We start from the raw sequence: 16,397 nt of genomic DNA, 5'->3' as shown, positions 1-16,397 counted from the left end.
CCGGTGAAGACGCAGCGCTGCGGTGTCATGAATATACGCTTCGCTGACCGCGTAACAGTGACGCGTATTTCTCCTGCTTTACGCACGTATGAAGGAGGGTCATGCAAGAACAGCACAGAAACTGTAGTGAGAAATTGCTGCTGTCAAAAGACGCGTTGTCATTTCGATTCAGTGTAGAACTCTTTAGATTGCCTGAAATTGATTCATAAAAGAGCCAAGGACTTGAGTCCATTTCATAAGTGTCATTGACCTGTCTTGATCTAGCTGAATCATCTGTCACAGCAAAAAGGACTGGATTAAAGTGTGAAAATAATAAAATTGTGTTTGGTCTGGGCTTGTTCAGTCAAAACTTATCAATAAAATCAGATGATGGGTTTAAAAATATGGAGAAAGTGAAGAAAATATGATGATAAAAGTTGTGGAAACCTGCAGTGACACAACAAACAAGACAAAACTGCACTGAGAGTTGATGTCAAAATGGATCAATGACATAATTGAAGGGGAAAAGTTACGTGGTACTCGCGCACACACACTCACACACACACACACACACACACACACACGCACACACACACACACAAACAAAGACATGACTTCTTGTTTTCCGAAAGTTACCATCAGTGACAGTTTTTTTTTTTGGTCTTGTTTTTCTGTTACAAAACAAAACCTTTGAGAATAAATACTTGCCTGTCTATATTTAACTCTGTTTTGTTTTCAAACAGCTAAAATTTGTTAATCACAAAAAATCTTTTCTTTGGCATTTGTCAAATGGCATCTTTAATTTAGTGTCTGGCATGAATACAAACAAACATTCTAAGCTTACTGATTGTATAATAAAACAAACTGATGATAGACTTCCCTTTTTATCCCCTTCATCTCCCCCATAATATATTTAACCTTCTTTTGATGACTATATAATTGCTTTCCGGTTATTCTAAGAATTTTGTTTTCTGAGGATTATTGTCTTAAAAATATGCAAATCTATATATTCACTTTGGTTTGCCTGTTGTGTTTGCTGTTTAGTTTTTTTCAGTCGCTAACAAGCATTTGTCCAAACAATAGTCACATTTTCAAAACTCTGAACACAATTATCACAGCGTCAGTCTTTTGTGGCCATACCATTCACACATTTCATGTTCCTTTCACATAATATGCAGTCAGTGAACATATTTACACAATGCTTTCATTTTCTTAACAGACAAACTGTACCTCTCAACAAAATTATGGATTGTTTTTTTTTAATTTATTTACAAATGTTAACACACAACATCCCACAATAGCAACAACAATATTCCAAATCTTTTTTTTATTTTATTTTATTTTTTTATTGTATTTACTCAATTAATCCTGAAAGGGAAATTAGTGGCACACTCTAGTGTTAGTAATTCACACGTGTATATATAAGTGTGTACAGGCCTTCAACACACACACAGACACACACACACACACACACACACACACACACACACACACATACACACACACACACACACACACACACACACACACACACACACACACACACACACACGGGTCCTGTATGCATGCAGGGGGAGGTAGAGTGGAGGGCCACTCATTTACTGTGCGCCCAAATGAGCAACTTCTAAGGGTGACGGCGCCTTGCTCAGTGGTGCCTTGGCAGTGCTCCAGAGGTGAGCTGACACCTCCCACTGTCAGCTCACACTCCGGTTATTTTTGGGTGAGAGTGGGAATCGAACCGCCGATCTTAGAATGTTGGATGACCCACTCTACCACTGAGTCACTGCCCCCCCATTGACCCACAGCTGATCATTACCAAGGGTGGATCCCACATACCAATCAGTTCTATCCCAGGGGCATCGCCTTGGATGATATGAGAGATCGTAGAGATTAGAGACAGTAATTTTGTGTTTTTTTTACGTAACCCCCCCCCACACATACACTTTTTTCCAGGCTTTCTGCTGTTGTTGTTTGTTTGTTTTTTGGTTCAGAATGCTCCTGTGTGTTTTCACGGCTATTTTGTTCACTGTAAGCTTTTTCTGTTCTGTCATATTGTAAACAGTATTTTTACTGTACCTCCTGTAATAAACTGTAAAGGAGAAAAATGGATTAGCTCTTTACTGGAATGCTTTTGAATTTGAAAATTGCATGTGGACATAAAGTTCCCAACCAAGACATTTTGTGTACCCAGTATTTTGAAACCTTGTGTACTTTGATTGACTGCATGTACCTTATGAAGTGAAAACAAGCATTATTGTTTGACACAGTAATTTCATTTTGAGACGAAAATCCAGTGTTTTGGTAAAGCGTGTATACAGAAAAAGATGTATTCTATTTTGAAATGAAGAGTTAGTGTTTAAAAACTAAGGAAAAAAGTAAAAGACATGATTGTAGAAGAGATGATTGTGGAGAATGGATAATTTTTTTTTTCTTAATTTTAGTTTGATAAATGTTAAAAGGTTAGATGTTTCTTATTTCAGAAAACGCACAGTACTATTGAAAACCCTGTTTACGTGAGTCTCTTGGATTTTGTGTCAACGTGATTATTTTGTAATTTGACTTTTATGAATAAATTAGGGCTGTCTGTTTAACACGTTACTTAGATTGATTAATTAATTACTCAGCAAATTGACGCGCTATAAAAAATTAACGAAATTAATTGTGAGTGGCAAGTCAATGTGCAAGCATATTAAATTTGGCCCATTGAGGGACCCGTAGGCTGCAGTGACGTCACTTCCTACCTGCGCCACTGGTCAATAGCAGAGTGACTGACGACAGAGATGGACGCGACACAGGAGAGCGAGGCAAGCCCACTCGGCCCTTTAGGCGGAAAGTTTATTTATAAAAAGAACAAAGAAGGGACCATCAACAAAAACGCAGTGATTTCTACCTTCTGTAAAAGATAATTTTCATATCACCGAAGCAGCTCCAGCCTAACGTGTCATTTAAATGCAAAACATGTCAAGGACACAAGAGTTGTCTGTTGTCAGTTCCTGTAAAGTTAGCTTACCCTTTTAAAGGAAAAGCCTGTTGGCTTCTTGCTATTGATGTTGCCTTATTTAGAGGCATGTTATACTATTCATTTGAATTGCTGTATTAATTTTGATTGAGAGTCTGCTTATGTGCCTCTTTGAGACTCAGCCTTATTTTATTTCTGAATTTTATTTATTTCATTTAACTGTATTTGTATTGCATTTTTGATAAATACACCTGGCCTAATGGGTTTGCTGATGTGCTTGGCCTTTTTTCTTTTGAAATTCATTTATAAAGCACACTTAACCAATAAAAATGTGGATTTCAGATCGTCTCTTCTTGGTGTATTCTATTGATTATTATTATTGATTTTCTTAATCGCCTGACAGCACTAGAATAAACGTGTTAAAAATCAAAAAGTCTCTCTCTCGTGCTCTTTCTCTCTCTCTCTCGCTCACCCACACGCACACACACTCACACAAACAGACACACACACACACACACACACACTAAAGGCCTACAGACAATCAGGAAACGGTGAGATGGTGGTGATGGGTAGTTGTACCAGGCACCCAATGGCACTTCCAGATTTGATGGGCACAATATCAGGAAGTGGAAGATGCTATTTCTCACATTTTGTAATGAACATAACGCCACCATTGTAGAGAGAGCATAGGAAAAACAGGAGAGGAGGAGAAGGAAGACATCTGACTGCGTTACATCACCTGATATTCTTTTTTTTTTTTTAGGTGTTTTATTATTTCTTCTTGATCCAGAGATGAAAGGAATGGATAAGATTCGTTAGGAATTATTTCAGCATAATGGGACCGGGTATTAGTGCTGCAGAGCAATCTCCTGCGTATGGCTTATGGCCTCTAGTAATCCTGTCATTCAGTAGATGCAGTGAGAGAAGCTGTTTATTTTCTTTGGGAAGTTGATGTTGAAACATAATTCAACACTTTGTCAGTCCTTATTGTAAACCAAAGGTTTTGTGTTGATTCATCATCACACATGTTATATCATATTGCAATGGCTCATGCCTTCAGTTAGGTTGTCGCCAGACTCCTTGGGATGCTGAGAATACAGTGAATGTATTTATCCCCAAGGGATGCATCTGCAAATCAGATATAGTGTGCAAACGTGAATTTAAAATTGAAAAATATATCCTGTGTCATTCACTATAATGATTAAAATTTTAGGACTTAGATGATGGGCTGCTGAGTGTGGCAGGACAGGAAAGAGAGGAAATCTCAAAAAATAAAAATTAAAAAATAACACAAGGTTGTGCTTTTGCATTGTTATATCTTTAATTAAATGAGTAGAGTACCACCACCTGTGAATGCTGGATTGTGTTCTAAAGTGCGCTTAATTACTCCAAATGAAAAAGAGCAATATAAATACAGGCCATTTACCATTTCTACTTAAATGCTACGTGAAGTTTTCATTTTCTCCCCATGACTTAAAGTGTCACTAAAAAAATTTCCATATGAGTGTGAGCTTGAATGGGTGTGTATCTTTTTGCATGGCCCTGTGATGAACTGCGATTTATCCAGGACGTACCCTACCTCTCGTAACCCCAGACCCGGATTCAGATAAGAAGATGTTGATGACACGATTGTAATTGAAAAGTAATTAATTATTTGATTTGCATTGTATATTTTTATTAGGTTGTGCTGTATTTGATAGTACAAAACATATCAAGATAGATTTCTCTGTTGACTTTTTTTGATAAGTTTCAAAATTAAAAAGGGATTTCAATTGCCGGAAAAGTACCAAGGCTAAAAAGTAATTTTTTATTCTTTATTGACGGTCACTGTAAATTTTCTTTTTTAAAAACCATTACAGTGACTGACAATAGTCACTAGCCAGACCATTTTTCTTGAATGATAAAATAAATGATTTATAAATACAAATTTTATTTGTACTGGGGGGTTTTTATATCCAAACTTTCTTTAAAATGTCTCATGGCAAAGAGACACAGGACAGATAAAAACCAAAGAGGAAGCAAAAAATAATGTTACATGGACAACATGGGACAGAGAGAAAAAAACGATCTCATTCACCACCTTCATTTGATTCCGTTCTCTTAATTACTGTAATTACTGTAATGGCCTCGTAGAAAAGATTGGAGTCAAAAACAAATATGTGTTGGATCACATGTTGCTTATCAATCTTTATTTCATGCAGTTTCACATTAAAAGATAGATATCCACACCCTCCAATCATTATTTATGTGAACAGGCCTGAAATGCTTGTCTATCATGGGTTCATTTCACTAAGCAAAGACATAAAAAAAATAAAAACATTGTGAGGTCCCTGTTAATTACATCAATTGTATACCTGAGAAAATTATACTTTCAAAAATAAATTAAATATTTAAAAAATGCACTGTGTAGTATGTTAAAAATATTCTGTATACTTTATGTTTTATGAAAAAATACTGAACCAAAAAAGGTCACTTGAGACAAATCCCACTCACAAAGGAAAGTATAGTTGACTTGTTGCCATGGAAGCAGCACAAAAAATATAAGGTCATAAATGGATGAAGGCCCCACTTCGGTACTTAGTTGTTGTGTGTGAAACGTTTTGCACAAAAACAAAATGATTGCTGAGAATTTCCGCTGAAGAGGGCAAATACATTGCAATAACCATACATTCAAACTGGAGCCATAACATTGGAAGAAATAAAATCACAAATGACCCTCAATACTTAAATTCACTTCAAGTTATGATTCATGCATGCGAAAAAATGTTAAAACTGGTTTTGAAGTGTGCTCAAAAAATGAAATGTGACAGACATGCGTATCCCACTCCTGTGTCCTCCTCATGTCCTTTATCAAGTTTTGGGGATAAAAAAGTGGATTCTGGATTTTCATACAAAAAACTAATATTACTTACTTACTAAGCTTCAGAGCCAATGTAGTATGTAGTATGTCAAAAATAAATTCATCCCCTAGATTTTAGGCTTTGAACATGTAGTTTCCTGCACTGAGCTTGAAAATCAGCTCCAGGTATTTTGCTTTACTTCAATAAATAATAATGCTCTTTTTTTCACATTCTATGGAACACTACTAGATGCATGAATATCTCAAGTGTTGTTGTGAAAGCAGTCCTGTGATGCAGAGAATGTGTATTGCTTGGTGGGACTGACAAAAATGAGAGTTTCTCTCTCTTGCTGGAGGCATTATGTGGCAGAAAAGTTACAAGGAGTAAAAGCTGGAATACTGAAAAGACATTTCAGGTTACTTGAGCAGCAGGATTAACAGCAGGAGAAAATCATTAATGTAGATGCAGGTATTGGAGATGGTGTGTTTCCCTGACAATTTTTTGCATGTTGACAAATGTATCAATACCTTCAACTCAAAATGCAGACATGTTCTGAATGTAGTTACACAATTGTGGCATTTCTCACACGTACTTTTGCAAGAATAAATTGTCTACACCATTGATCTTTTAAAAATAACATGTACTTAAGTGCCTCTGCAATATTAGCATTAGATGCTAGTGGATGACACATGTCAAGGCTCTGACATGAAGACAGTGTTGTAAGATTCTATTATTCTGCATGAAGGTCTTGTGCTCTCCTTCATGTTAAACATATCTCTCTAGATTGCACTATATTGTTAAAATTCAAATAAGCTCAGATCAAAATGTAAACAAGCAAAGGTCTTTTCTGAAGTAGATGTTGAAATATTGTCAATCAAACGTGCCTGACAACGTGTTTTATGCGTATTAAAACATGTGCAAACACAGATATCACTATTTGCCCTTGTGTATGAAGTTTCCCACCTTGTGAAAGAATTTCTCCAATTTATTTTCATGCTGTCCATGTGCCACTCGGGTGAGGTTGGGTTCAGCACCTGCCTCAACTCCAGTAAGGCTTTCACCTTTCTCCTGAGAGCTGAATGCAGGTTTCATAGAGTGTTTCATGTCCACCGAACAAAAAGGCTCATATCTACTATAGATGCGATTCTCTGGCCTTCGATCTTTTCTCCAGCTACCCATGTCAAGGCCGGCCCGTGAGTTCCTGTCAAGAGCAGGAGGTCTTTTCTGTGCCGTCACCTTCGGGGGAGAGATCTGTGGTGGATTTTGATTCTCCTCCACTCTGAATCTCGGATTTGAATATTTTAAATGGTCATCATCTAGTTGGTTCCTCTGATGGTCAGAGGTAGACCGGACAGAGTGTTTTGTTCTTTGATGACAGTGTTCTTGTCCATATGTTATTACTTCCTCGTCAGCTATTACATTGTCTACACTGCTTCTTGACTCCAAAGTTCCAATCGAATCCTCTTTTTTCTCTGGTATGTTCAATAAAGACTTAAGTTTCTTTGAACTCTTCTTCAGAAAATAGTGAGCACCCATATTGTTGGATTTTACTGTTAATTCCTTGCTGTTTGCATGAATGGCAGCTGCAGACACGGTTCTGGTCGGAGGCTTTTGCCAATTAGGAGCACGAGAACTCTTTGTGGCTGTGATATCCTTGACATCATATTGAGAGACAGACCGCTGATCTTCATTGAGATTTGATACATATCCTCCATTCGGTGCACTGATACCTGTTGTGCTTCTGTTTATTGGTGTCCTTACTAAAGCTCTGTACATATGACCCGAGACGTCATGTTTTGGTCTTTCATCAGCCATGCTTTGCCTTTTCAGCCAACTTTCTGTCCAGATGTCTGCCCTTGTGGTCATCTGACCACCTTTAACTCTGCCTAAACTACCATATCCTGGCTGGAATGAGTTCCTTCCTGAACCATAGCTTTCGTTATTTTGGTAGTCATCCAGAATCTGCAGACTTTTCCTTTTTGACATGAAGTCTTCATAGTTCATTCTATTGTCATTTGCTGCTGGATTCCACTGCATGGATGCATAGTGCGCTGGAGTGTTTGGCACTGCAGAGGATGTAACACCAATCGAGGAGTCATTAATATAGGTGTTTACCTCCATTTGTTCCGGTATTGTGGACCTCAAAACAAGAGATGATCGCATTCTTCCTTGCATGAAGGAGCTAACTTTATCCTGTGGATCAAACTGGTCTAAATAGTCACAAGAATCTTGAAATGGGGTGTCAGCTCGTTGGAGGTAAGACTCGATCCTTAACGTGCGCATGAATGACTTGGATGTATTCTCCATTTTTGGCATGTTCTGCTGCATAGACAGAACCTGTTTGTGGTTGCCATTATAAGTCTGATGTAAGTTTTGACCTCTGTTTTTCAATGGAACTTGTAAATAATTGTCCATAGAGTAATTGTTTGTTACATGTCCTATTTCTGTAGCAATATTCCAGTTGCTTGGCCTGTAATCCTGTGATGAATATCCATCTCGCCTCTCTCCAGCATAGCTGTGCCTTTTCCAGAAACCCATTGCGTCTGCAGACTGATATTGTGGGATGTGATCCTGAGTACTGATCTCATTCCCAATCAAGGGCCCATACATGTTTGCTTCCTCTCCAAGATGGCCGTCATTGAAGTCTCTCATGCCTCTCCTTTCACACGTTTTCCTATAGACTGTGTCTAACGTATGCCTCAGCTCATTCTTCCTGTCAATTCTTTGGGAAGAATACGTTTTTGGCAACAATTGTCGTCCACGTGGGTCATTCTGTTCAAACAAACCCTCCAGGGGGTACAGTTGAGCAGGAAGACTTGAACAGGCAAACAGTGTTCGAAACTCCTCATCATAGGATTTCACCAGATGTCCTGTGATGACCTGCACCATGCTCAGATTGATCTTCTCAAACGACCAAGTGAAGCTGCAACCAAAAACTCAAATGTTTATCATATCATGGAATAGGAGGAAAACAAAGAGATCTCTATGCAATGTCAGACGATTGGGATTTCATCTAACTTTATGTGACTGGGGTATTGACCGACACAAATGAACCTAAAACACAATCAGGTTTAAAAAAAGAACTCTTTGAACAAGAAAATATTGTTTTCCTTTCAGTAGCTGTCACCTCACCTTCTAGAAATTTGTTTTTCTTACTCTTAACCAGAGTCACAAATAGCATCAGTATTGAATGATGGCAGCAATTCAGAAAAGAGTGACAGTAAATAAAATGATGCGTCAATTCTCATTGCTTTGAGAATTTACGCATCAGTGGTCTCAACCACACCTGTATTTGATCAGACCGCGGTTTTATTTACCTGTACGAGCCATAAATTGCTGTGTGGCAGTCAACCAAAAGAAACCTTTGCTGCATTGCCCCGTGAAATTTGGCTCCTGTTCGGCAGAGATAAGTTGGACCTTTCACCGTTCGAACCCTCATGTTCTGTGGTAAAAGCATAGATAAGAAAATCACGTTGAGACAGGATTTCTCACTGCTATGGCTTATAACAGACGGCAAAAAGGTCACTCATCTTATAAACTTCTTAAAACATCATTCTAAGAATTTGGAATGTTTCTTTTGTCCCTAGCCTGTTGGGTTGTTCTCCCCCCATGTTTTTGCAGGTTTATGTAGGATTTGCCAGATGATCAGTTATTTTTGAACAAAGACATAGAAACAAGCTCATCCAGTCTTTGAAATATGCCCTTCAGCATGCTTGATTACCAGTCAGTCATCTGTATGCATTAAATTAGAGTCACAGGCAAATTTATTAAAAAAGTTATTTATAACAAAAGTTGTCATTGAGTGTGAAATCAGCCATTAAATATGAGGCTCCGTGTTTGCTCAGCCATACTATTCCATCCGGCCATTATTCTGAACCCCAGTGGAGCACTGGTTCTGACGTGTGATGGCTGAGAGATTTCTGCAACTTGAAACCAGTTTAAAAGAATCATAATTAAACAAAACAGTGCAACTATTAGACTCACTAATCGAGTTGTTATGACCCAGTTTGTCACATAGTCAGTCATCTGTTTTTCTACATTTATCTGGTAAAATGTACAATTTTGGATGTGGCGAAGAGAGAATCACCCCCATATATTTATCAGCAGCCAGCTGTGTACATACGGCTTAAAGTGTATTCCTTGAATGTAACTCCTAATCTTTTCTTCTGTTCTGCTTGCTCATGGTCACTGAGCCACTCACTGAAATGCCAATAGAAAGTAATACTTTGCCACAGTCTAACCTGAAATTCAATGAAGCCTTATCAAAAACAAATTCATAGATAACCCTTTAAGTAAAATTATTTTGGCAGACTGCCTCCTATGAAGACATCAAAATCTGATGGATGCAAATTTATTTGGATCTGCATTAAGCTGAGCAAGGTCATAGATGCCCGCCCCATAAATATTAATACATTTGTTCAAAACCCATCCTGCCACCATTTCTTTTGCCAATTCTGTAAATTTGAGGTTATAAATCAACAAATAAAATATCGTGCGTGAAATATAGCCTCTCTGGGGGAAATAATGAAAAGACACTTCAGAAAACATGTTCAATTTAGAAACACATTTACGAAACAAGTCCTGCAAACAAACGACTGAGGACAGAACCACACAAAATACCGACCAGCACTTGACAGGAAAAAAACATTGAACAGAAGTGTTTCTAGATGATCCATCAACCAGAGAGAATATGTCGATGCAGTTGCATCATACCACTGCGCTTTTTTGACTAGTTGTGAAATATGACCACCTCACTTGTATTATTTCACGAGCTACAAACTACAGAGTGTGAAGCCTCATTCTACACAAAAGCCTCCTGGAAACACTTTGACTCATTCTTTTATTTTCTGTTTTCAGCTGAATTCACCATATAATTTAGAAAGGATGTGTATGATGTATGCATACAGGATGTGTTGATATATTCATACAGAAATACTTATCTATATACTGTACTGTACAGTTTAATTCTATATTGCTCATTTTGGGGGCGGACCTGGTCGAAGCTGCCCGTCACTCTACCTCCCACCCTAATAACTGCATGCAGGCCCTTTGTGTGTGTTGTGTCTGTGTCAGGGGCCTGTACAAACATATATATGCATGTCAATAAACAGTGTATGAGTGGAAAAAAATAGTTTCCCCAAGTGGGATCTGTCAGGTTTCACCTTCTTTCTTCTTCATTATTGTCACCATGATAACAAAGGCCACCTGACTGACATGAAAAGAAGAGAGAATTAAATTAACAGTTTAAAAGACTAACTTACTCTCATTTGTTGAACTTTCACATCCTGATTTTCAGCCATTGTGAGGAAACTTTTCAAATGGTAAGAATCCAGAAGAATGTAGACTGCGACTCCTCGTATGGAGGCATCAACAACTTCTTTGAATATGTCAACATCAGTGAACATGTCCATCACAATGGCAATGACCTGCAAGGTCAAAGGGAACAAATGATAAGCTCAGCGTGCCACAGACTAGAGTGGCTATCATACTTTAATGAGTTTACACCTCTGAAACTTGTAACATGTAAATAAGTCTAACAGAAAGAAATATATGACAAAGACACTACATAAATAAATACTGAGTTAAGACTAGAGACAGACTGAGAAAATACTGCAGTTAGTTAGAAATTTAGTTAACATTGTTCATGCCGACATGGGGAGAACATACAAACGTCACACAGAAAGAACATGAGGAGGTGGCACCACCGTGATGAAAGGCATTTGTTACTGTTAATGTGCCAACTACATGTATATCAAAGTACACCAGTGCATTTAATTTTAATTTCTGTACAATTTACCTCGCACTGCCTTGACGTAATTATGAGGTTTTGAAAAAGGGGTTCTATTACTCTGTGTGATATGTTAAAGATAATTTTCATACTAAGGTTCATATGTGAACCTTAGTCTGAGCACATTTATGAGTCATCATGCCTTTGTTTGAAGACTAACAGATGCATTGTGAGACGGATATGACTTTTTTTTAATAAACTGCTGTTAATGTTCTCAAGTTGCAGAACCAGATTTGTTCTCCTGAAAAAGGCACTCCTTATGCTGTAAATTGCCTTGAGAAAGAAATGATGTTACTGAAAGGATATACTGTAAACTTATTCCCATGAAGAAAGAGAATAACTGAGCCAGTTTTCTGCTCTGGGAAATGCTTTTTCTGTCTGAATGCAAAATGTTTTGATCACCTGTCTCGCTTCTTGAATATTCTTTCGTACCACCTCTTTGATGGTGGGGCTGCTTTGTCTTGGAGGATGAAAGAGCAAATCAATATTTGTCTGCAGAGTGTCTGGCATGACCCCTGGCCATCCTAAATCCAAATCTGGTGCTTCCACATCTGAGTACATGGGCCAGTATGTCCCCGAAGATGACTGACTGTCTATTGGTCTCCTGATTTCTTCTTCATCATCTAGAGGTGAGAGCTGTTCTACATTTTCAGAGATGAAGCAGATCTCTTCTTCTGATAAGAAGCTCCCAATACGCTCTCCTTTTAGGAACTCCTGGTAGCTTTCTTTACCACTCTTCACTAGACAATTGACTGCCAGGCGATAAGACTCCTTATAATGGGGTGGGATGTAATCCTCTGGTATCAACTCTCCCCTCAGGGATGACAGCAGAGAAAGTTGCGGAGACTCCATCGCTCGAGGTTGTTTAGTTGGACCTGTCACAGATAATCAGAGTCAATGATACCATGTGAGGGGAACTTACAGTGTAGTACATTAAAAGGTCATATTGTTCAATTAAGAACATTAAAAGAACAATGAAGCAATACACTGGAAAGTTCAACTGTTAATGATTGAAATACAACCTCACTCCTGCTATTCATGGTTGTTCTAAATGAAACAAATTGTGATCTTTTACAATGAGAAGAACACATTACTGAAAATGAGGATCAAAATTGGAAATGAAAAGGCTGAAGTTTACTAAACAGCTCCTCAGTGATACAGAATCCCAGACTTTAAAGGCAGTAGACCAGGCCTGGCCAACCCCTGGCTCTTGAGCCTCATGCAGCTCTTTGCCCAGTTTCATGCGGCCCTCACGTTCATATCGAATTTTGTGTCTATGTGTAGGTGTGTTTGCTTAACTTGAATTAAACAGTACATATATACATCTATATATACAGTACGCATGTTACTAACTAAATGAGGCGGCACGGTGGCGCAGTGGGTAGCGCTGCTGCCTCACAACATGGCAGACCCGGGTTCGAGTCCCACTCTGTGCGGAGTTCGCATGCTCTCCCGTGTGTGGGTTCTCTCCAGGTTCTCCGGCTTCCTCCCACCTCCAAAAGCATGTGCTTCAGGTTGATTGGCCGGTCCCAAATTGCCCATAGGAGTGAGTGTGTGTGTGAATGATTGTTTGTTTCTATGTGGCTCTGCGGTACACTGGTGTTGTGCCCGGAGTGTCCCCCGCCTCACGCCCTGAGACTGCTGGGATAGGCACCTGCATTAGCGGATTAAGCGGGTTACAAGATGACTAACTAAATAAATAAATAAATTAAAAAAATTCTTGTTAATGATGATAATGAATATAATGTCATTCTGCCTTGTATGTCAGGTGTCATTACCATCAGTTAACGTCATGGAATTTTCAACAGGAATTTCCTGAAGGGATCTGAACTTCATAAACATAAATTGATCACTTTGAAAAGTTGAGCAGAAAAGCAGACATAGTTGTTCCTAAAATTTACTAAGCTCTCAGAGACCGTACTACTCGCATCGTATTAACTGGATTGGAATGTCGAATGTGCTAATAAGTCATAGAATGAAGGGACGTCAAAAAAATGTCCTACAGACGTTGTTGAAATCTTGTCTAAAATTAAAACGAGCGGTATCTGACATCCAACTGTCCCACCACACTTACGAACACAGAATATCGGACATAGACATGGCTATTTAATTACAGGTACGCTCTGAACTTCAAGCGTGTATTTTAGTGTTGCATTACATGAGTATTTTTAGTAAAATAATACTGTTCTGCCGCTTCACTTATATTTGCTGTCTCTTTTTCCTTATTTCTTTTGTAATAATAATCCCTCATGTCGAGTCTGAATTCTTAGGTTCTTCATTAAACTCAGGTTTGGTTCTACTCACCCATTTCAGTGAGCTTCTCATCCATATTCATTTTTTTCTTTACCATGTGTTTTGTTTGGTGATTTTATGAGGCTGACTATTACTTTTCTTGACTGCCTCCACTTACACGATACCTAATTCTTTGTAAGTTAGACTTTTACAAAGTTATACTTCATTACAATGCAGCTGTACAAAGACCATCAGAAATGCTCTTGTAAAATATTATTTTTATGTGTGGACTTGGTTGAACTGAGAATTTGTGTTTGTGAAACAAGTGCACACAATGCTCATTGTTGAATTCGGTGGTCTTAAAACAATAAGATTCCATTTTTGTCTTTATCATATTGGTGTGTGACATTTACAGTGATGGTTGGGCAGACGTCTGAGAACAACAGACTGGGGCAGTTCATGTGTGTCACAGTAAAAACTGTTGCTCTTCTCTAACTGGTTGGCCACCCCTGCAGTGGGCAATCATGATGTAGTTGATAACATCTCAAAGTTAACAAACCTGTGAATCTGAATTTTGATATCATGATTATATTACAGTCAAAATGTGGTTTAAGAGTGGCTCTCAGGCTGACAAGAAGGTTCTGGAAAGGGTCAAGCAGTCAGCACAGAAGATCATAGGTGTACAGCTGTTCTCTCTGTCAGACATCTACAACACCAGATGTCTGCGCAGGGCCACAAGCATCACCGGTGACCGTTCACACCCCACCCACAGCCTGTTCTCTCGACTGCCCTCAGGGAAGAGGTACCGGTCCATCAAAGCCTGAACTACGAGACTGACCAATAGGTTTTACTCAAGTTTGATCAGAGACCTGAACACAGTACTCCGAAAGTAACTGGCGATACGCTGTTGGAACGTTTTTACCAATCATGTGCAATGTATTAGTTGAAACTGTGTGCTATCAAGCCCTGTGCTGTGCAGTACATTCCTACACTCTTGACGGCTCATCGTAAATAAACTTCTATCATTACGTTGTTTCTTGTACCTGTGTTCTGTTTTTTTTATACTAGTTCTTTTTGCACCTGGGTTCTTGCACCAAGGGTTGTCATCAAAATTTTGTGATAGACTTGATGACAATAAGGGCATTCTGTGTCATTCTATTCTAAATCAACTGTTATATGTCACAAAATTCAAATGAGTTACATGTTTCAAAATTAACACACTTCTAATTTGTAATTAGTCAATAAATTCTTGATGTTTCTTGGTAGCAGAAACAACGTTTTGTTTCTATTCTATTTGTTTCTGGAATTGATTCAACAAGAAAGGCTCAAACATGCTATTGTATATTCATATATTAATCTGCGAAATAATTTTACAATGTTCTGTCTTTCTTTTTATTTTTCATTCTTTTTTTTTAAGTAATGAGATGAGCTTCAAACATGCCTCTTCATAAAAAGTGACTCATAGTTGTCGGATGTTGAACCTGTTTGCCATCAGTATTTAGGTTGACTGGCAGCTCACACCCACAGAACAAATTGTTGTTGCACCTGTAGTGTGTCTGAAGGGTTTGGTGGAGAAAAATAAAATGGATAAACATGTTATGTTTATATTTGGTGTCTTTAGTGATTGCATGATAGTGGACTAAAGTCTGTCACAACAAATAGTAGAATCAAAATGCATACACTGGGTTAAATCACTGCTGTCAACCTAAAGCTTTTGCTGGTACACACACGTCCATCCAAGCGTGTTCACTTACTGTAAATACGTACATACAACACATATTATTTATTATCAGTCCTCAGTGGATGAAAGCTAACATAAACTACTGATGCCTACAGAAGATTTTATACAGTAGGTCTACATATTCATGGACGCAATCTCTTCCTTGTGGAGTTATTTTGAATGTATCCAAAACAAAAATGTTTATTCTGTGACATTTCCATTAAATGTACCATTCATACATTTGACTGAACATTTTGACCTTATTTATATGGAATCAGTGAAATGAAAAGTAAAGACAGTGAGTTGCTGCCTCATTTTGTATTCAACATACAATTCAACTACCTTGAACAAATAACATATATACAAGACTACACCAAGTTTGATATGACAACATCACCACAGCTGTTTGGTAAATGTTTCTCAGGTCTATCAAAGGCACACCAAGATATTAGCTATGTTAACGTTAAGCGTTATCATATGTTCCATAACAGAAACTTACATGAAGATTGCGAATATTGTGAAAATCCTCTTCAGTGCTCCCAGAATATCCCTCTTAGATGTATGTGTGCTCATGTGCTTAAGTCAGTATTGGAGAGCTACTATACAAACCAGCTGGGAAACAAAGACAAGGAGGTGTCTCAACATGATGAACAGTCTGCAGAAAGAGGGTGTGGATTCCAGTTTTGACATGCAAAGTGGTCTGGCTTGAAACTTGCTCACAGGCAGTCAGAAACCTGTTTGAGAGACTTAGCCACTCCCCTCCTGCCTTCAGGGACAAAGTTCATGATGAAAATCAAGATAACAAAAGACATAAACTTTCGATGAATACAAATAATCTTTACTTTTACATCAGTTTTTCCTGAGAGGCCAGTTCACGAA

The 16,397-nt window shown here is 38.2% G+C and overlaps 1 protein-coding gene across 1 annotated transcript; it reads right to left on the bottom strand.

Annotated features, from left to right (window-relative positions):
* Positions 1-5,199: 5,199 nt before the first annotated feature.
* On the bottom strand, positions 5,200-16,128 carry fam83b (family with sequence similarity 83 member B). Its single transcript, XM_068327793.1, has 5 exons — positions 16,018-16,128; positions 11,969-12,441; positions 11,040-11,204; positions 9,096-9,220; positions 5,200-8,701 (listed from the first exon to the last, which is right to left on the bottom strand). Exons 2-5 carry the CDS (start codon positions 12,416-12,418, stop codon positions 6,712-6,714), a joined length of 2,730 nt encoding a protein of 909 aa, XP_068183894.1. The 5' UTR covers positions 12,419-12,441; positions 16,018-16,128; the 3' UTR covers positions 5,200-6,711.
* Between the last annotated feature and the right edge of the window lie 269 nt (positions 16,129-16,397).

The sequence above is a fragment of the Antennarius striatus genome, chromosome 11, assembly GCF_040054535.1.
Source record: "Antennarius striatus isolate MH-2024 chromosome 11, ASM4005453v1, whole genome shotgun sequence".
NCBI lineage: Eukaryota > Metazoa > Chordata > Actinopteri > Lophiiformes > Antennariidae > Antennarius > Antennarius striatus.
The sequence above is the reverse complement of the archived record's forward strand: the minus strand, read 5'-3'. Positions and strand labels throughout refer to the sequence as shown.